The 21840-nt window shown below is 41.8% G+C and overlaps 1 protein-coding gene across 1 annotated transcript in view; it reads right to left on the reverse strand.

Annotated features, from left to right (window-relative positions):
• Positions 1–5445: 5445 nt before the first annotated feature.
• Positions 5446–21840, reverse strand: part of SHISAL1 (shisa like 1) — an 84471-nt gene continuing 68076 nt past the window's right edge. The window contains exon 5 of the mRNA XM_054221201.1: positions 5446–7110. Within this exon, the coding sequence (XP_054077176.1) occupies position 7110 (1 nt within the window). The 3' untranslated portion in view covers positions 5446–7109. The remainder of the gene's footprint in view (positions 7111–21840) is intronic.

Raw genomic sequence — 21840 nt, forward strand, 5'->3', positions numbered from 1 at the left:
TCTGAGATTCGAATTGGCATTTTTAGCAGAAACGGTAAGGCAGCTGAAACCAAAATTAATGAAAAAAAAGTAATTTGGGAGAATGCCTTAAATTAAAACTGGAGCTCAGCTGGCCAATAAGAGAGTATTGTCAAATATTACCTAGATCAAGTTTTTTTTTGTTTGTTTGTTTGTTTGTTGTCAAAGATAAGGATTTAAAACCAATTGTTACTGGGACTTCTCACGGCCACAAAGCAGCTGTTTGTGTTCAAGTGCTGTCACCCCTTGTGGCCCAAAACGTGGCCTGAGACTCCCAGCAGCTCTCATCAAACACTATCCTGACGCACGCAGCCTCTTCATTTTAAGTCTGCTCTGCCTTACGTGCTGGTTTTTTTTGGATTGTGAAAGACTCACCAGCGAGACGAATAGCTAATTCCAGTGGGACAGCATTGGGAATGGTCAGGAGGCAGAGAGATGGATGAGAAATGCTATGGTAATATTCCCTAGCTTCAAAAAAAAAAAAAAAAAAAGAAAAGAAAAGAAAAATAAAGCAGGCTTGCACAATAGCAGAGGTAAGTATGCAGGCACGCACCTCTTGTTAAAGAGATTGTGTTGCTCTAGTTTTCGTGATGAGCACAAGCCACCGGGGAAGCGTGGACCACATTCCCACTGGAAAGCTGGGACAGCAGGTGCTTCAGGAAGGATTTATCCTTGAGAGTGCCGTCCTGTACAGTGGGGGTGCAAAGGGAAGTACAGGCCTCTCGATAGGGTGCTTTGTTTCCACTTTGCATCTTGTTGGAAAAGTATGAAAAAGAAAGGTGCAAAGGCTAGTTGACGAAAATGGAGGGAAGAGAGGCAGAAGAGATTCTCTCTCTTTAGATGACTTATTCAGTTCTTTATAAAATCCTACTGATTCCTCATTAGCCTTACAAATAAATACCAGTGATGGAATTGCACTTAAGGATGAAATGATTAATTCGAATTTGAGAAGAGCTTGAGGGTCTGTACAGTTCAGCTGTTCGAAGAAGAGAGTTAAAATTCTGATTGGGAAATTCAAGCCATTATACGCTTACACATGAACGCCCGCACATCCCTCATGTATTTGTGTGGTTTTCCCTCCACAGTCTCCATTTTCCGCATGAATTAGATGATTAACTGTTGAGATAACTTGGGTGAGAGGGACAGGATTTTGTTTTCTTGGAAGTAAATATCAAAACCAAGATACCTTTTCTGTCCTTGTCCTTCTGTACGCGTGAAAGACAAGCAGATCAGCACGCTCTCTGCTTTCCAGTAAGAACAAACACTTCATTTAAAGGAAGGAACTAGCCGTGATGCTCCTGTTTGTTTGTTTATGATTCGGTGATTATGGCTCGGTAATGGCAGTCTGGAAGTCACTATCAGCATTTTAACATCTTCTATGGAAATTCCAGAGACATTTAATTTGCTCACTTGGTATATAAAAGCTGTTCCTGCTGAGTATAATGTGTTGAATATAATTCTTACTCAATTACTAGAAGTGCGCTGTAAAAATTGTTGAAACTTGGTAAGGGAACTGTAACACACCCAATACGTCAATTAACCATTTATCTTCTCATTTGTCTTGTAAGTTTAGCTGTTTTCAGAACTGAAAGTGCAGTTTTATAAGGGGAGTGGGTTGTGATTATTTTTGTGTTTTTAAAACTGTCTTTTGTCCTCTCTTTCTTTCGGCAATACGGCTCCATAAGTCTTAGCACAGTGGGATATTATTGCGGTCTCTTACAGTTGCAAGAAACAGTAAGAGTAATTGAAGTGTTGCTTTAATGAAAATGACCCTTTGGCATTTTTGAGCGGATGTGCATAGTTATAGAAGCTGCAGGAATGAACTATGTTACGTGAAATAACTGACATTGCAAAGGATTTCTCACCTATTTTTAAAATTTGGCTTTAAAATTTCTGTACCTTTTTGACTGTTCAGGTGTGTTCCTGCAGCACAGTTTCTAGTCTGGAACTAGTGACCTGGTATTGTAAGCATAATTTCTGATTTTAAAAGGTGCAGTCTGTGTTTGTTTCACAGCATTTCACTCATCAAAGATTCGGGACGAGCCAAAGAGGACAAGTGCTGGTCAGGACAACAGCTTAGGAAGCCTTACGCTTGGGAGCCGCAGGACGGAGGAGAGCAAGAACTGTTTCTGTCTTGTGAACCAACTTGTACGGAGAGGTGAGAAGCCCCCCGGGACTCTCCCTCCTGCCCGTGTGCTGTGTTAGGACCTAGACCCCCCCCATGCATATTACTGAACTTTTCTTGAGGACCGGGTGGATGGAGGAGAAGCCTTCAGTATAAGCAAAGCTACCAACAGAAAACAGCAACTGGGTTTTGGGCTGAGTTCTTTTGTTCCCTTTTACTAGTCCAAAAGTTGAAATTTCATCTCAGCATGCTTAGTGGTTTTGGAACAGTAGCAATGATGCCCCCTAAGCGATAGGTGACAAAGGGACCTGAGAGAGCGCAGTGCATTCAGAAAGTCTAAACCTTTCTGGAAAAATTAAATCCTTCAGCCTGGCAGGAAAAAAACAACAAAAAAATCTTGCCTTTGTGAGTTGTTGGTACTGCCTCATTTAGTACAGAGCAAGTTAAACTCTATTCATCCCTACCTCATCTGGGTAGGTGGATCATAGGATCCATGTGAGACAGGGTACTTGGTGCAAGGAAATCAAAATGTCGCTCTCTTTCTATTCGGTTGCACATTTGGCCTTCTCAGCTAGCCTTGCGTAGTGGAAAGATTATGTTTATTTCTTAGCAGTCTCTGTTCGGTATCCCACACTTCCCTCTTAACTATCTGGTATTTGCAACTGCTGGAAATGTGATGCAGACTAAATGGACCACGTATTTATTTACGCAGTGGCCTTAGCCTTTTTTTTTTTTTTTTGTGGGGTGGCTTGCTTTTCAGGGAGCTTTTTCTTTTTTTCCTTTCTCCAAATCCAAACATCATTCTTTGCACTAAATACACCCTCTTAATTTCCCTTTATATAAACCACTCATATAAAATATGGAGTATTGTTATCTGGGGATTTCCCTGCAAATGGGAAGGAAGACATGAAGCTTGAAGCTACTGGAAAAAGTAGAAACTCAAATCTCTACAGCTATTCCAGACAGTCTTTGAAACATTAAAGCAAGTTTTATTACAGGGATTAGTTTACGTTACACTCATTTATTAAAACCTAAGGACGTCTTTATAAAAACTACTGTATATAAAGACAAGAGCAGTGCAATAGCAGTGTAAAACACATTTTTGGTTTACTTGGCAATCACTTTAGAAAGACAACATGATTCATAATATGAAGTTAGAGAATGCTGCAAAAAATAGGACAGAATTAGATCAAAAACTAGATTAGCAAATCACTGGACACTGGCACGTACTGATTTCAAACACTGAGTGTTATGTAAACAGTATTATTTTCAATGTATTAATAAAGAGTGAGAAATCACTGTAACCCTAGAATTTCTAGTTAGCTTAATTAGCCTAAAATTTGACTGCAGACTATTAAAATAGACTATTGTACTGTATATATTATCTTCTTAGTGATTTACTATTTATGTAAAAGGAGGACTAGAAGAAATGCCTGTCTTATACAAGAGAATTTTCAAGGCTGAGAAAAGATGTTTCTTCCCGGTGAGTGAGTGAGGTTTTGTTTTTGTTGCTTTACTTTTCATACACCACCACTGGTGGCTAAATAGAACTGACTTTAAAAATCACTTTGACATGTTACTTCATAGCTTCTTCAAGTGGACAGTCCTCATATACAAATTACAGCCATAATAAAACTATTAAAACCAGTTATCTAAAATAGCTGCTACAATATGCTGAAGTATACATTAAAAGGCCAGATTATTTTCACTCTGTGTTTTTGTAAGATCAATAACCAGGCACAAAAGATGGTTAATTACAACACCAAGTCCTGCACAAGCTTTATAACTTATCTTTTTATGTCCTATGTTATACACAGCAATTATTGAGAAGTTGGACACTCAGTTCTCAGTAAAACTGAAGAGAGAAAATGAACTGGACAAGGAAGGAGGCTTCTGGAGCATGAAGGTCATTAATAGCCTCCGAGACAGACAGCTGCCATTGTTAGACAGGGCATACAAAGGAATGATACACTTCTGTAAACGTTAATTTTATATCCTTTATTTTTTCCTACTATGTCAGGATGGACATAGAGGAAAATATATTTCTTTTAGTCCAGGTCTTTTCTTTTAGAGCGATACTGTATTTGAACCAGTCTCTTTCTGCAGAAATAACTGAAGAATTCATTGCAGTTTATCTGGTTCACCATAATTTTGATCAGGTAAATGCAGAGGAACACCAGAGCACAGCTACCTAGGTGGTTGAAATGTTCGGGTGACTGTTTGTCTAGCCAATGCTCTTCTACAATGTCCCAAACACTAAGGGAGAAGGGCTGATAGCAATGGTGGTAGGGAAACACCTGTGGTGCGCTGTTTCCTTTTAGTTTAAGGCCCAACGAGCATTAGTCTTACTCAGGATCTTATATTCTGCTAAACTAGAGAGGCGCTCACATGATTATAACAACACAATTGATGAACAATTGTTCATCAGCTAAGAAAGACGTGGATTTATCCATAAATTAATCGGTAGGCAAAATCAGAATTTCAGCCAGAGAGTATCTACCTTATATTAACTGGCTCTGTATAGAGAATAAAAGAAAACAAACAAATGAACAAAAAGCACATCAATTACAAGGTATACATGTACTAGAAGTAAAGCATAAAACTGCTCATTAATAACGCACAATTCCCAAAGGGAAAAAAACCCTTACAAAATACAGTAAGTCACACAAACCAGTATCTAATACAAATTCCTTCATGAACATAAGCTTTTTACAAAGCTCTCTGTGGCGGCCATCACCTCACAATGAAAGTAGGTGCTGGTAGAAGGTAAAAGGAGCAAACAGTTACTGCAAAGCGCCAAGGTAAGACTGATTACTGTAGATAGGTACTTTGTTGGGTGTCTGCAGGGATTATGGATCTTGGAGCCGATGCGGGAATGCGGAGTAGACGTGATGCTGGCAGAGGCGTGGATGGCATTGCTTCCAGCTCCTTGGTTTCCTTTGCTTTTCTTGCAAGCTGGCACTAATAGCACGCCCTTACATCTCATAAGGTTAGCTCTCCCACTGTCAGGAGCACTGACCCTTTCCCTGCTGAAGCGCTCATCACCAAGCAGAGAACAGTTCGGACTGTCTGCCAATATCTGCAAGCTACTTATAGTGCGTCTTTGCTGAAGGTCCTTTTTGTTCCCAGCAAAAGTGCTTTGAATGGGTCTGCAATGGCCTGATGAAACGTTCTTTTTAGAAAACTAGCATCTCCTAGGTGTAGTGTGAATCAAGGTTTAAAAAGTACTGACTCTGACTGGAAGTGCTACGATTCTCACAATGTAGAACACCCCAGTTGCACTGCGGCAGCTCTGTCACGGCTCTACAAGCTGAGTTGCACGCAGAGTTGCATATGCAGGAGCTTCTGTGAAGAGCGAGAATGGGCTGGACTTTAAGCTTACCTAGGACAGGACGGAGCCTAATGCCTGCCGGGTGGCACTCCCACCTGTGGCATTTGAATTCTTTCATATTAGCTGTTGCCTGCCCTTACTCAGTGATACTCGGCATTTTTTTACTAGTTGGTTTGCAAAGAAAAGGGGCATGAGCACATTGGTACCCTACTCAGATTGGGCCTTCTTTGAAGAGTGGGCACTCCTGTGGTCTCCAGCCTTGTTGGCTCCCCCAGCACTATTTATTCCTACGTGGTTTTAGTCATGTACCATCATGCACTCTGGAAGCTGTGAATTAAATCACTCAGTAGTCTATCCCTTTTGAGTTTAACAGAAGACTAAAATGCACTCAAATCAAAGAGGTACAAAAGGAAAACTTGTTATTTATTGACAAGGTGTTCCTCATGTTGATTATACAGTAAAATATATGGTTATTTTAAAGTTATTCAGACTTGCAGGACAAAATACTAGGCATGAAGGATTAATCTGGGATTAGCATGACTTTGCGTTATGATTCCTAGATGAACTCCCCTGTTTGGTTACCATTGCCAGGTTCTCCACATCTATATCTTAAGTGACTGAATTTCAGAGGATTTGCTCATGTAATTGATACTGTGTGATTTTAAAATAAACCTGTCCTGTGGAAAGTTAAGTCAGGCTACTGCAACCTAGTGACCAAGTACTCTTGGTAGCATCATTGCCTTTCTGGCACACAAATAGAATTCTTAGATTCGTGAGCAGTAAACTCTGAAGCCAGTTGGTGGCTGAGGGAATTGGATTATTGCTTTGTAAAGCAGAGGGACAATGGTATTATTGCTTTTGAAATATATAGATTGTTGATTTTCTTCTGTTTCTCTTTCAGCTTCAAGGACCATGGGGGTGGAATGGGGTGTCCATGTTGCTTCTTAATAAAGCTCCCCTCTTCAGGAGGGTGTGTGAAGCCAAGATGTGCTCAGATGTTTGATGTCTTAGCAGAATCATTGCCAATGTTCTTAAAATGTGTATTAACGTTGAAAAAATCGCTACCCTGCAGTTCGACTCAATGAAAGGGCTGCACTTACCTTGTAATGAATATGACAATATGTGTAACAGTGATGGGGATTGCCAGCATCTACCCTATTGTGACAAAATATTCACCAGAGAACTTTGGAAAAACTCACATTCAGTATTCTGACACTTAGATTAGGCTCAAATGGCAATAGATGGATGGGGAGGCAAAGAAAAGTTATCTACCAAAGGTTTGTCTTGTGATCTTTTTCCACCTTTGTGTGGATTTGCCAGAGCAACTTAATTTTCTTCCTATTGAGCATTTCCTCAAATATTATACTTCCTTTCAGAGATAATATCATCCATCTAGAATTAAAATATTGCTTACAGGCTGCTTTCTTCTGGAGACTCTTTCTATATTGTTTGCCTATAGAAGTTGTCTGAATGGTGTTTCTCTTCAGGTGACTTGCTCAATCTCCCTCTTGTAGCCTTTCTCTCTCCTGCTTATCCATGATTTTTTCAGCTCTTGTCATTTAGTTGATTATCTTGAAAGCTGCTCCTTGAAGTCTGGTCTTACCTCTCCCATCTTGAGGCACATCAATATAATTTTCTGGAAGACATAAACCACAAATGTTCCCATAGTTTTTCATGAGCTCACAACATCAAAGTACTTCCTATAAGAAAAACTTGTAGTTTTCTCAGTTGTAGATTTAATTTGGGGAGGCAGGAAAGGAGAAGGAAAAGCATGAGAAAGAAAGAAGAGGTGGTAGGAGGCCTCTACCTCCTCTCATTAGCTCTGTTTGGCCCAGTGAAAGCTTGTGTGATATGGATGGTTGCATTCTCCTTCTCTTTTTTCCTACATAGTCAGAGTGAGAGGCTGACCTTGTTTCTCCCTGTTCTATTAAATTGGTCCTGGTCCTGCAAAATATTAATCGCACAGTAGGTGTGCAAGTTGCTTATTCTTACCTGTAACCCTGGGGAACATGGAGTGCAGCCTAGCTCCGGAGTCTGGGTGCATACCTGAGGTGCTGATGATGTGCCAGGCCAACCCCTGGGTGAGCATCATCAAGAGGGGACCCTGGGAACTTGGCAGGGAGGAAATGGGATGCTTTTCTGCAGGTCATGGAGCCTTGGTTGTTGGAGACAGCAAGGCTGTATGCTACATGATAAAAATCAGATTTCACCCCAAGTTCCTCTTTCTGCATGTGTGCTAGTGTACCCATTCCACATTGTTGTGTTGTCTACTACCTGTGACATGAAAAGGTCAAATACTTGCCTGAGGAGGTGAAAGAGGAAATGCAAAGAACGGCTAAACTCTTCATTTCTACTGCTTGTAGTCTACTCTGAAAGTACAAAGAGCAGAAGGCTTCCTTCTGCAACCATAAATTTACTTCGAAGTAAATCTTACTTCTGTGGACAATCACACTGGAGCTGTTTACATGAGTAAAGTGTGCCTGTGACCATATGGTAAACGCCTTTATCAAATGGCATGGCACCTTCCTATGACATTCATTACCAAGGTATGCATCAGACCGAGCACAGACTGCTTACTCTAATGCCTGTTCCTGTCATATGACGAGAAAATGCACTTCTATTTCCACATATGTAAATGAGTAAGTATTATATTCATGTGCTTTCCTCACAGAAGTGTTGTGAGTAGTCGTCATTTTATTCTTGCAGTACCTCCTGGACATGACAAATGCTTTAAATCTGCCCATCTTCACCTTGCACAGAGTGTGCGTGTGTGTAACTGGCGATGAGCCCATACACCAACTATGGCAGCATGCAGGTAAATTGGATGAAAGCCCAAATAGGGAAAGTTTTAAGGTAGACCAAGATTAGTACTGTTAATAATAAATAAATGCAATGCATCTGTTTGGTCAAGCAGGAAAGCATAATGGTATGAATACAAGCTGTTGGAGGCACCATTTGGTATCCTAGTAGCAACAATACCTAATTAACTTCTCCCACCAGACAGAGTTCTTTGCATATTGGGTATTCCCAAATCTATGTGCTACATTATACATATTGCATTCCATTAATGTATAAAATATGAAGAAACATCTGGTTCAGACAGCAGAATATCTGTTGGAACCAGCACGTTTGAGGTTATCTAGTGTTTACCCATCAAATCTATTCAGTATAGGAGGCTTGAGTCTCAACTTTCAAGTCAGCATAACTCCATTGAAATTGCAGCGGTGCACGTGCTCGGAAGTGCAAGGTCGGGTGGGCAGCCACCTGAGCTGTAGCTCAACGATATTATCTTAATTCAGATTTAGGCAATTCTCACAGTGCTGTTAGCCAGGGAGGACCTCTGAGCAGAACTATGCAATTCTGTTGTAACTAACACTGAGGATTTAAGCCCAAAACTCAATCAAATGAAACCTATGTCAAAGTTTGACAGTCAATTGCTTTCTAATAATCAAATAGCCTAGACAGCTGCGTTTGTTTTAGAAATAAAAAAAAAAAAATTCCTTTGTGTTGTTTTGTTCTGTCACTGTCCTTTTTTGACGTTGGTAGAAATGCATACTAACAAAACATGCAAGCCTGCCCCTTGTGAGGTCTGCAGGCAGACAAAGTTTGAAATAAGTTGTATCTAGAAGACAGTCTCTTGAGACTTAGTTATAACTAATTTAAAAAATACCTGGGGAGAAAGAAACTGAAGACTATGAGCACATATCACGGCTTGGAGCCACCTATGTCCTTCACATCATCTTCAGTTGTTTCTTTTCACTCTTCTGTAGAGTGCTATGTGTACTTTAGCTCAGATGAAATGCTTTACTAATCTACAATCTGCAGAATTTAAATCACTAGATTGTTTGCCAGGATGTGGTTTCTTTTATTTATTTATTTATTTTTAAAGAAATGTTTAGAGATGGAGCAGGTAGAGCAGGCATTTATGTGCTCCAGGACAGAATGCAATTTTAAATACATCAGACCCATCAGCCAGTTACTCTTTTCCTGTACCTGAGAGTCCCAGAGTTGCTGCTAGCCAGATCCTTCTTCCAAGGTTAATACAAAGTCAAGAGTGCCACCGAGGTGGTATAAAATGAGAGTTCTCGGATCCAAAGACTGTAGGAAAGTTTATGAATATTTGTATGCAGCACACAAGATAAAATACCCCTCGTGCAGGTAGCTTCAATTCTCTGCCAGCTCCCTTAACGTGTGTATAAAGCTATGGGAGAATGAGTGTGAGGATGTGAAGAGCAGAGCCAACAACACTTAGACCACACTCAGCCCTGAAAGTGTCTTACATCAAGTATCAAAGTATTCACCCTGTGTTTCCCAAGCTCTTGTCTGAGCCTGGTGCCGAATCAACAGCTTCTGCCTGAAACTGAATCCTGACCGGACAGATGCCAGGCTAAGAGGTCTTCTTCCTCTAGCGAGAAGTGAAGTGGGGTGTGCCACTGACGGCTGGACCAGTAAAGTTAAGAAGTACTGCTTCCAATTGTTTTGCAATAGTGGGATCACTGAAAACGCTTGCATTTTCCTAAGGAAGTCGAACGCTAATTTCCATGTGCAGTCAGCCAGAGTATTATATCCCAGCCTCCCAACACAGCGTGCTTGGCAACGGAAACCCCGAATTTGTCACTTCTGGTCACTTCTACAGGAGGTTAATGTCTTTAGAGCTGAAGCGTGTGCTCTGGAGCTGGCTCAGGTTGCCCCTACTCACTAGCAAAGGTTACCGCCATTGTGTAGCACCCCAGGTTGCCATCGCTGCTCTAACTGGCCGCTCAGTGAACAGCACCCACTCAAGCTGCATCGATTTTCATTGCCCGGCAAGGAAGCAGCTAACTAAAAGATCGCCTCCTCTTCTACAGTGATGACTTTGCATGGCGGCTTAGTTCCGCTGGAAAAAAATGACACCCATTAATAATGAAGGAATGATTCAGAGGCTCTGGAGACAAATGTTTTTCAGGGACTTTTGTCATTTTCTGACAAATGAAGTAAACAGTTGCTGCATTCACCGTTCCAGGGCCTCTTGCTAAGTTACTGTTCACATAAAAGCGCCATCAATCACCACAGCCCCTTCAGACCTGAGATAACAAAGCAAACGGTCTCGCAAATGTCCAGATCTCGCTCCGGCATGAAATTGTATTACACTGATCTAAGGAGACCGGCGCTGATCTGCGCCTGTTGAGGTTCTGCTGCAATGCCTTCAGATCTGGTCACGCTGGGCGTGGAAGAAAAGCTTTCACTCTGTCTTCATAGGAAGAGCTTGGATACCAGGCAAAAAAGCAGCTTTCTGCAAGAAGCCCTCGGCAGATACACTGATTATTACAGGCAATAGGAATGTCCTCCTTCTCCATAAATGGAAGGACAAGGGAGGACAAAGCACAATGCACTAGATTTTGAAAAAAGCCTCACAAGATTGAAAGGAAGGATATGAGAAATGAATTGCAGGACAAGCACCAAATGAAAAGCCATTCAGTTGTCTAAATATATTACAAACCAGAAAGAAATAGAACATAATCTAATCCCTCTGCCTGTGGAGTCTGCCAAAGAGCAGGGAAATCATTTTCATAGCTTGGCATCTGTACACTCCTATGGCTATATTATACATAACATATAATATTATATCCAAAATGTATGCTGAAAGGCTTCTTGGGTTACAAAGTCTAATTCTTAAAAGTTATGAAATGCCAGAATGAACGCTGCCGGTGCAATCTCAATTAGGCCCTCTTGTTTGCATGAAAGAAAGCAGAAAGTCGGAGACTTTTTAGGGGGGCTCGTCATCTTTTTTTTTCTTTGGGACAACCTTAAAAATGGCTGAATGATTCAGGTTTTTCCAATGTAGGGGGAACTTCAACAGCAACTAAAATTTCCTTCAGGTTGGCTCAGTCCTGAAGAGGTCGAATGTTTCAGTTTTTTGAATTGACTAGGAACACTTTAACATTAAGCAGTGGCATTGGATGTTGCCATCTTGCCATAAAGGAGTGGTTGTTTGGCCCCTATTTTCATCCCCAGGCTGAGCGATCTTTTACTGGGTTACATCGCCCTTGATGCAGTACAAATTCTCCTCTGGTCTAGCTGTGAAACGCATCATGGCACCTGCATGAGGTCAGATGAGAGGACTGCCTTAAATGGTGGCAAATCAATTTTGTCACAGCCACTATGTAAAATGGCCACCATCACTGGTAACCATCACTGATGTTTCTAAAATATTAGCTGGCTCAGGGAAGATAGACATCTGGTGCTTAAGAGTTTAAACAAAACCCAGGCACTGGAAATTTTCAACTTGAAAAACAGACTCTGAATTTTCAACTTAAAGTGTTACTTCTACTATAGCTGAAAAATCTGCAAAGGTGGAGAGAAATCTCAAAATATGTTTGAAAGCGAATACCTCAGGAAGGTGTTAGGGATTAAACAGGATAAATGTGCAACACATGCCGGATTCATCAGAGTTAAGCAATGCCTTACCTAAGAAAAGAAGGTGGAAATACCTGGGATGTGTTAAGAACAAAGCCAGAAGCATCTGCCCTGGTAGGTGTGCTCTTGGGGGACACATAAATGGGGCCAGTTGAGAGAATCCCTTTGCTAAGTACTCAGAGATGTCTGCGACACTTCTATCCATCAGTTGTTAAGGAACGCCGTGGAACTTCAAAACAGGCCCATAAGCCCTGGGGAGGCATGGGACAGATGGACTTGTTGCATTTTGATCATATTCCATGGGGAAGTTTTGGAGGGGTTCCTATTTGAGGGCAGGTACCAACTGTATTAAGCTGGTGGCCCGTAATTTCCCTAGTGCAGGTGTGAATGGCAACTAGAAAGGTTATTACGTGCTCTGGATTAAGCACAGAACTGCGAACCCCAACCTGTGTGCGTCACGGATCAGGGGTAGAGCATCAGAGCGCTCAGGAGACTAAGCAGTTCCCTGACAGTTCAAGAGAAGGCTTTCTCAGCAGGATTTCTCTGCTCTGCTGCTCTTTTGGAGCACATAACCTACCCTTTTGCTGTCATAGCTTGCGAATCACTATCCTGATTTAAGGGCAGCAGGCAAAAGATAGGTCGGATGCAACAGTGAGTGGAAGAACACACGTTTAGCCAGTGTATTCTGGAAAGACAAGGCCTACTTACAAGTCTTCTGCGACATGCCCTGAGCAGTGCTGGGATGTGCTATGTACTTCAATATACACAAGGCTATCAGCTTTTGCTTGGGTGGGTTAAAGATTATACCAAGTTTATAGTAGTCCTACTGAAGCACCAGAAAGCCTGCCTTCCGTAATTGATGCTGGGAAAGCCACGATCACGTCAGAGATGCTGTCTGCTCATATCGTTGCTTTGTAGGTGGGAAGAAACCATTTGGATTATATGTTTTATTTGGGTCGTGTTTACAGCAACGTATTTGCTCACACTGCAATGCATTAGCATCATTACAATGCGTTCTTGATGAGGAACAAGTCAGACATAAGGCACGAATGGGAACAACTCTGAACAGGAATGGGTGGAATAGGTCCTACCTACCAGCCACTGGAAATGGGGCTGCACGTCACCTGTCAGACTGCTCTCCTCCCTTCCACCTGGGAAATATAGGTGGGAAATAGGCACGTGCTTACTTCCACTGTGCTTTCAGAGTGGAATCACCTGTCCATGTTCTGGAAGCTAATTATCACATAGAGGCTTAATATGTTACAAAAGCGAATGCTGTCAGCTGTCTTAGACATTGGAGCATTGTAGTAAGACGTTCAAGAGTAGCAATGACTCTTTACAATGCTTGAGAAGGGTTTACTAGAAAAGTCAAGTGCATGAATTATGAAGCAGTGCAATTTTTAAGAAATTTCCATTTTAATAATTTGTTACGAGTGTTGGCAAATCTGGCTTTTAAATTGCTCACTCCATTTCTTAAGAATCGCACCTCTTTTAGCCTGGATTAAGCTTGTGGGACTCCCGTAAGGACTGGGGGATGTGTAACACACTGCACTTCACATCACTGCCTAGAGCTGTTCACTGGCTTTAAAGGAGATTTAGAAACTTTGTGAAGATCTTGCATTCCCAGGGGGTAGGCTTGGGCACCTGTACGGGAGAAGGGGCCGGTGGTGGATGGCAGGTACCTGCTGGCCAGGTCCTTGGTTGTGCTGCCGTCCTGCAGAAGGCCAGGGGAGGTGCATGGCTGCTCTCCATACCAGAGGGACATAGAGCAACTCGGATTTACACTCTACTCTTGCTTATTTCCTAGCTAAACCTGAATCCAATACCTGCTAATTAGCGACAACCAAGCCCCCCACTGGTCTGTAGTCACACAAAAGATAAGGTTACTCACACCAGTGGAGGATCTTTGTTTGCCTCTTTAAATCACTTCTAAATTTTATTCCATGACTTCTTGTTGCTGCTATAGAGTTCAAAGATGGTTTTCAGAGGAACACTTTGCCTCTGGCACATGTCTGGGCTTCATACTGGTGGGTCTACTGGTTTGGATTTGTGTCTAGGACAGTACCCTGAGCCCATTGCCAGAGAACTGGGAAACAAACTGCAACCAGTTAGAAAGTGCCTCCCAGCGCTCTCTTGCAATGAAGAGGAGGGTCCTGTACCAGCGCTGCATTTGGCACTGGTCTGTATGGTCTCGGTACCAATGATCTGGCTGCTTTTTTGCAAGTGAAGCTTGGGATCTGCTCAGATCCCAGGTCTGTCTCACAGAGGGGTGTGGGAGGAGACCTGGCACTTGGAATGAGCCTGGGGAGCTGCTGCAGGCGAGGACTTGCCTTCCCCACCTCCTCCACCAGAACTGCGGGTGTTAAAACAGCAGCTGGCTTAACTTTTGTTATTAATATGACTGCCTGGCTAACAGACCAAAGCTAAGAGAGAAAATGGGTTTCCTGTAGAGTTTCTGGAATATCTATAACTGTACAAATTAAATACTCTTTTGTCCCATCATCTGGGTTGGGTGGGAGACGAATGAAACCACACAGGATACAATTTTCTCTATTTTTTACTAAAGGCCATATTTTACAATTCTCAGTTACAAAGAGCAGTAATGTGAAATCAATAGGGTTGCTAACACAAATAAATATAACTTCCTGTGAATAATGGTTTCTGAAGTAATCCTATGCTTCTGAAAGTCAAGTATTTTTCGATTAGTAGCAATGTCTATCATTTGATAGTTCCTGAAATGGTTGATACTCCCTAACACAGGTCTGGAAAGTAAAAACATCCAGTTCTCTTGGAGCATTTCGGGGGAAATATGAAGCATTCAAAGTTCTGATTTATGAGTGTCGAATAGAGGAACAGATGAAGGTTTGAGGACATAAATTGAAAGATGATCACTGAAAAGCTGCCTGTGTATTCCCTCACTGAAGCATTGCAGTCTGATTTTTAATGACCTGAAATGTTTTCATCCTCCTCTTAAGGTTATTTCAAAAAAATACTCAAAACACCCTGAGCCTTCCAAGGCATCTTAAAAGTGTGGATGGCCAATTACAAGTAAAACTGAAAGTGAGCTGGACTTACTAATTTGCCAGACATCTATGAAACCCTCCGGTCACCACCAGGATGCCCGAATCAGATGCATCACTTGAGGCTGAAATTCATCTGGCTGATTGCTGACAAATTTTCCTTTTGCCTCACGTGTGGCAACCATTAAATTACTGATACACCTGAAGGCAAATTAATTTGCAGGGTTCACAAAAAAAACCCCTGGTTTCCTTATGTATACAGTTCGAATGGCCTTCAATTTTTTTCAAGACCTCAATGAATCACAATGCCAAACTGAATAGGGATATCATGTAATGAACTCCGACTTCTTGTTCCACTTGAGACTGTGCTCATTTTCACATATTTTCAGCTAAGTAGAGTGACCAAATAGCTTTAATTACATTCCTGTCATAGAAGAAGATGACTTGAGATATTTAGACCCGGAGAGGCCATGAGGAACTATTGCTAGAGGCAAGATAGTATTTTTTTGCCTTCTTCTTTAAGGTCTAGGGCAGGCATGTTGCTTTGGAAAGGAGATTATTGGTATGTGTAATTTAATGACATAGATACTATGAGTGGGTTTCATCTCACCTAACTTTAGACTTAAAAATAATTAGATGTCTTAATTTCCAGCAAGTCACCTCAGGCTCCTTTATTGTCAACAGAAAGCAACAGCCACCTCTGCAGAGCTACTCTCCTCCTCCTCCTGGGATAGGCGTCAAGCTGGGTGAGTGATGCTGTGGGGACTCCCCTTTGCCCTTACTGCCACCAAAAGAAACCAACGGGTGATCAGTTCAAGTGCAGGTGCCTAAAAGTCCCATGCCTAACTTAGGGAATGAATAGTTCCACTGCCCCCAAAAAACGAATTATGAAAATCTGTAACGCTAGAATGGATTTCCGTCACCGTCATATTCAGTCTCATACTGCCACATGCAAATATTTAATCTTCTATGTAAATATATCCAGCTCTGTGCTTTTTACAACCCAGCACCACTAAGTGGAAGTTGTTCTGTAGTTTCCATGTTCTGGTTAGAAAGCTTCTTCCCTCGTGTTTATTCATGAGCAGACTTGATTCATGCGTTTAAGACCTATAACACGCTAAAAGATTTGGATGGAAAAGCCAAGGCCTGTAGGTATTTCCTCACATACAGCTCCCTCTGGAAAGAAAAGCAGCTTCCTACCCCACATGTATATGTGCAGTCACAAAGATATTTTTCCCCCCTCCCTCTCTCATGAACTTCCATTGGCTGGGTGGCAGGAAAGGTGCATCCCTGAGGCCCATGGCAGTAGCACCCCCAGAGATGCTGCACGCTCCTGTGGATGGCGTAATAGATGGGCACTCTCCGGAGCAGAGCTTGATACTCAAACTTTTTGCACAGTGAAAGCTCTTGGTACTGCTGTAAAAGCTTTTAAAAAATTCTGTGAGCCTTTGAATATTTCTTCATCAGTGGTAAAGACTGAATTATCTGAATGTCTCTGATTTCAGCTCATCCCAATTTCCCAAAAGCTGATGTTACCAGCTTTCAAAATCTGTTCCCACAAAGGGGCTTCAACATGCCTAAGATTATTCAAGCATTCTTCACGTTTGCTGAGCTCTTACACAGCAGTGTCAACCCATACACCGAGAGAGAACAATGAAAAGTACAAGAGGCTTTACAAGAGCGTGCCCTTCTATGTAAAATTCAGGTACCTGATATGAGAAAAAGGCCTCCTTTCACACTGGCTGACAATGTGAATTTAACAGATCCGCTACAAATTGAAAGCCAGGTTTAAAAAGCAAGCAGTAAAACTTGCCATGTGATTTATGATGTAGCTTGCTAGCACACTGCCATTACCTGCTTACACAATTTCCTAATGCACACAAAAACTTTACCAGGGATATTTTAAAAACAAAAACACCAAAACTTTGGTATCACAGTAGTGTCTGATTCAGAAAGAAGAGCAGCTATAGAGTGTATTCTTTTATTAAGTCTAGTAACGTTTAATTTTTTTGTAGTCCCTTTGCCATACCGTGACCAATAATTTATTTATAAATTAAGGACATAATTTAAAATTATGTTTATGCAAGATATAGTCAACGTAGAGTGTCTTTACTCATGTGGATGGTCGGTTCTAGGTGTTGTAACAGGTCTTTGCAACTTACAGCTGAGGTTAAAATGGCTTTATTCTACGGGATGATGTATGTGGTCTGTCCCTTGATGTTAACTGAGCTGTACGTAATTGAGCTGTTAGTAAGCGAAGGAGAAATGTGGCCACATATAAGGAACTATGTGGGTACATGCACAGTGATATGTATAGTGATATGAGTGCATATGCACATGTTTATGTATATATGTGTATCTATTATTTATTTATGCAGCCCACAGTTTTTGGATATATCTCACACATTCTATATATAACTGTAGCTTAGTTTCTTGGTAAAATTCAAGAATGAACTACTGAGCTAAACAAAAGTAGGCCAACCTACATCAGGTGAATATTCTGCTCCTTTTATTATCTCTTTTGCCCTGGCATTGTTTGCCACCTTGGCAATTCAATCTATTAAAATTGCTGCCTAGCGTGTCGTGAAGTCCAACAGAGGATAAAACCAAACACATTCATGGAAACTGAACTGTTGAAACATGCTGAAAGGGGGGAAAGGGGCTAGCCAAAAATTAGATTTGAGTGTTTCGGTCATTTGCAGAGCTTCAAGGTGCTGACTTCTTTCAAGGCCCAGAGAAGTCAATAAAACCGAAAGCCACTGAGATTTCAGGGGATCCATGTTAGAAGCAAGAGAAGATTTTTTTCTAGATTCCAGTTGAAAGAAGGCAGCAAAGTTGGTTTCCAAAGATACACTGCTTGAACCGGATCCAGGCTGGACCACCCACAATTCCTAATAACACTATGAAATGCTCCAGGCTCTTCATTTCCCTGGTAGCAGGGCGGGTGCTGTGGGGGCAGAGGCGCAGAACAGTGGCCCTGAAGAGGAAGGTGGCCGGTTCCTGTGCCCGCATCCGACAACTGCCCAGCAGCGAGGTAGGTGGAGAGCCACTCTGGATGCTGGAACTGCTCTTCACTCGCCACCGAGCCTCTGCATTTCATTTGACTTACTAAGTTACTCCCTTTTCTTTCTTCTGTTTCCATTTCTCTCTCCTGTGCATTAAAAACCTTCTATAATAACCACGGCTTCTTCCAGGAGAGCTGAAACAAGATGCGTGTGCTGCTTCCCTTAGCCTCGCCAGAGGCTGAACTTGCTCCAACTGCAGAATGGACTATTTAGGAGGGAGGAATCTGTTTCAGCACTTGAATTTTGATCCCCAAACCTGTGGTTTAGCCTAGAGTTGTATATTTACTCCCAGTTAAATCAGCTTTTTTATTTATCTCCACACAATACAGGAATTTTTTTCATTTCTGGAAATAAAATGCGTATTAATGGCATATGGAAAAAATTGTATTTCTTGAAGTAGTTATTGCTTTTACCAAAAAGCCTTATTTTCTAATTTCACTTTTCAGTATTAAGAGGGCTAGTCTTCTGAGTCAGAGCGCAAGAAAATATATGTAGTAATTACTGCATTGAGGCCTAGATTTCAATGGAGAATGAAACAGTCATTGTGATTCCTGTAACTGTTCTCTCTATGTATGAGGTTTTTTTCCCTCCACTGAATTTGTGTGGCTTTTCCAGCAGTATGAAATCAAAAAGAATTTCTTTTAAAATAAATTTCTGAAGATGCTTCAAAAAAGAGCATGGAACGGCTTTTTAACATTAACAAAATTATCAACAACTGATAAAATAGTAGTAAAGCTGTTGCAATTTAATCTGGTTGCTGTTTGGCTTCCTGTTGTGGATCCAGTTTATGCTTGCAGATAACAATCCAAGCAATAAATAATTTTTAACTTTTTTTATTTGCAGTTAGGAGCAGAAGGGTAACACCCGCACCAGCATCACTGGAAACAGCACTACATGCTGGAAGAGATGTTAGAAAGACACTTTTATGCAGAAATGTCTCTTCCCTCTTTCCTCCCTGCTTTCCCCATGTAAAAAGCCATAGGAGAAGTCGAGGTGGGTAGAGGTGTGGAAAGAGAAGAGGCCAAAGACCCTGGAAAATTTTAGCAGAGTGAAAGAGGCAAGGAAACGATTTCTCTTTCGCGGTTATCTGAGCTGTATTGCTGGCTTTACAAAGAAACATGCTTTGACGCCAGTGGTGGAACTGTGACTGGTTTATTATTTTTAAATTGTCTCACAGCTGCATCTAGATATTGGTCTGCTGGGGGTGTAAGATGTCCTTTGGCTGCAATAGGATCTTTGTGCATGGATCAATGACAGTGTATGACCCCTGCTGAGTAGCGTTTCTTGCGTCGCAGAGAAAGAAAAACACTGCTTGCCTGGCATCATCGGGCTGAGGTATTCCACTTGGTATGGCTTGGTTTTAATGATAATTTATGAAGCATGGAAATTTTTGTTTTGATCAATAATGACTGCCAGCTGGTGGGTTATACTCTGTTTGTTCTATGTTATTCTTCATTATTTACTCATTTGTTCGCACGTGTGTGCACATTTTGTATAGTGGATCCACTGTATGCTCATTTTTTTCATGACAGACATTTAGGCTTCTTGCAGGTTCCCACTGATGACTGCGGTTTTCAGGTATGTGCCTTAATATTAGATGAGAGGCAGAAAGACCATAATAATTCAGAATGAATAATTCAACAACAGCTACTACATGCATGCACTATAACAGAGAATGCTGCTGTGCTGCATCAATGTTCTTGTGTCCACTATAATCTTACAGCACTTCCAAATAAAAAATTGGAAGCCGGTTACTTACACACAAAAATAATCTTCACCTCTTCAGCTCTCCTACCACCACTGGCTTTCGGTGCCCACAGAACTTGAGAGACGAGGATTTGGCAGGTGGTGCCGAGATGAGACTTTGCCCAGAGATTTCCATTCTTTGGCGTGATTATGCAATCACTGCGCAGTCCCACTGGCATCAGCAGCTATTATGCAGCAGCTGCATAATCAGGCGTTTATTGGAAGAGGTGGGGATGAAGAAGGCCACATGTTTGTCCCCTGTGTTCCCTAATGGTAGAGGATGAAACAATTGGAAAAAGCATTGTGTGATTTTTGATGTGCAGCTGTTGGCCTGTATTTTCTGACTGCTCTGTAAATCTGACGAGAACATGATGCTAGGAAAATGTAATGCTTGGATCACAACACCACCATTAAATGCTACAGGCCTGGGGAAGAGTGGCTGGAAAGCTGCCCAGTAGAAAAGGACCCGGGGGTGTTGGTCAACAGCAGACTGAATGTGAGCCAGCAGTGTGCCCAGGTGGCCAAGAATGCCAACAAGCATCCTGGCCTGTATCATAAATAGCGTGGCCAGCAGGACTAGGGAAGTGATTGTCCTGCTGTATTCGGCACTGGTGAGGACACACCTCGAATGCTGTGTTCAGTTTAGGACCCCTCACTACAACAAGGACATAGAGGTGCTGGAGCGGGTCCAGAGAAGGGCAATGAAGCTGGTGAGGGGTCTGGAGCACAAGTCTTATGAGGAGCAGCTGAGGGAACTGGGGTTGTTTAGCCTGGAGAAAAGGAGGCTGAGGGGAGACCTTATTGCTCTCTACAGCTACCTGAAAGGAGGTGGGAATCGGTCTCTTCTCCCAAATAGCAAGCAATAGGAGAAGAGGAAATGTCCTCAAGTTGCGCCAGGGGAGGTTTAGACTGGATATTAGGAAAAATTTCTTCACCATCCCTGAAGATATTTAAAAGACGTGTAGATGTGGCACTTAGGGACATAGTTTACCGGTGGACTTGGCAGTGCTAGGTTAATGGTTGGACTTGATGATCTTAAAGGTCTCTTCTAACCATAATGGTCCTATGATTCTGTGAAAACTGATGTTGGTGCGAGTCTTTGGGGAACACAGCTTCACATATTCCCCAAATAACTCAGATTTTAAAGAGCCATTCTCCTTAGGGTTCTCAGTTTGGCCTCCTCTGCAGATCTAGCTTCCCATGCAGTGACTCTTGTTTATATTCCATGAGCCCCCTTGCCAGTTTTAAAATTGCAAGTAAGGGGTATTCTGCTGCATCTCAAGACATTTCCTTGGTGAATTGCCCACTTTGAAAAGAAATGCACGCTTAGGTGAGATGAATCCCACTGTCAGACTTTAGCTGGTTAAATATTAGTGACTTGTATAAGCTCATCTTCCAGCATAGTGTTAAAAAATCAATGAAGAGAAGCTTCCAAGTTATTCAATCCATCCTAAGAGAGGCGGGATAAATAGCCCTCCGGAAATGCCTCTTTCAACGTATTAGTGAGGATGCCTAAATAACTAGTAGATCCTCGATTTTTAGATTGCTAAATTGACTGAGGTTAATCCTGCTCTTTATCGGCAGTCAAGATTTGTATAATTTGATCTTCCAGGTATTGGATCTTTTTCTGTCTTTGTTTGCTACAGTCCTCTATTGTCCGAAATCTCCTTGCCATGAAGAATTTACAGACTGGGATCAAATTGCCTTTTAATTCTTTTACCCTTGAGCTTCTTAAACTTCTCACAGTTTGACAGCCCTTCCAAAAGTCAGATAAGCTCTGCAGCTCTTTCTGAATGCTTTCCCCATCTGCCGTTACAATTTTTTCTGATACAGGCCCCAGTGAAGGTGATGTTTCCCTCTAGCAGTCTCACCACTGCCAGTGAGATAACAGGTCCTGACTTCTAATTGGCATCTCCTTTTCATATACTCAGGAATTTCGTTAGCTTGCTTATCCATCATACTGTATAGGAAACTGATGGTGGGTAGTTAGCTATTGCATTACTGGATGTTTCAACTATTTCTGTAACAGAACAATAGAGAGTGACTTGTGCCGTTACCTGGAACTTATGTCCATGTTTCTACTACATAACATAAAATCCTAGTTTTGTGAGGCAGGAACTTTGTTGCCCACGTAGGTGT

Source organism: Rissa tridactyla, chromosome 1 (genome assembly GCF_028500815.1).
Source record: "Rissa tridactyla isolate bRisTri1 chromosome 1, bRisTri1.patW.cur.20221130, whole genome shotgun sequence".
Classification (NCBI taxonomy): Eukaryota; Metazoa; Chordata; class Aves; order Charadriiformes; family Laridae; genus Rissa; species Rissa tridactyla.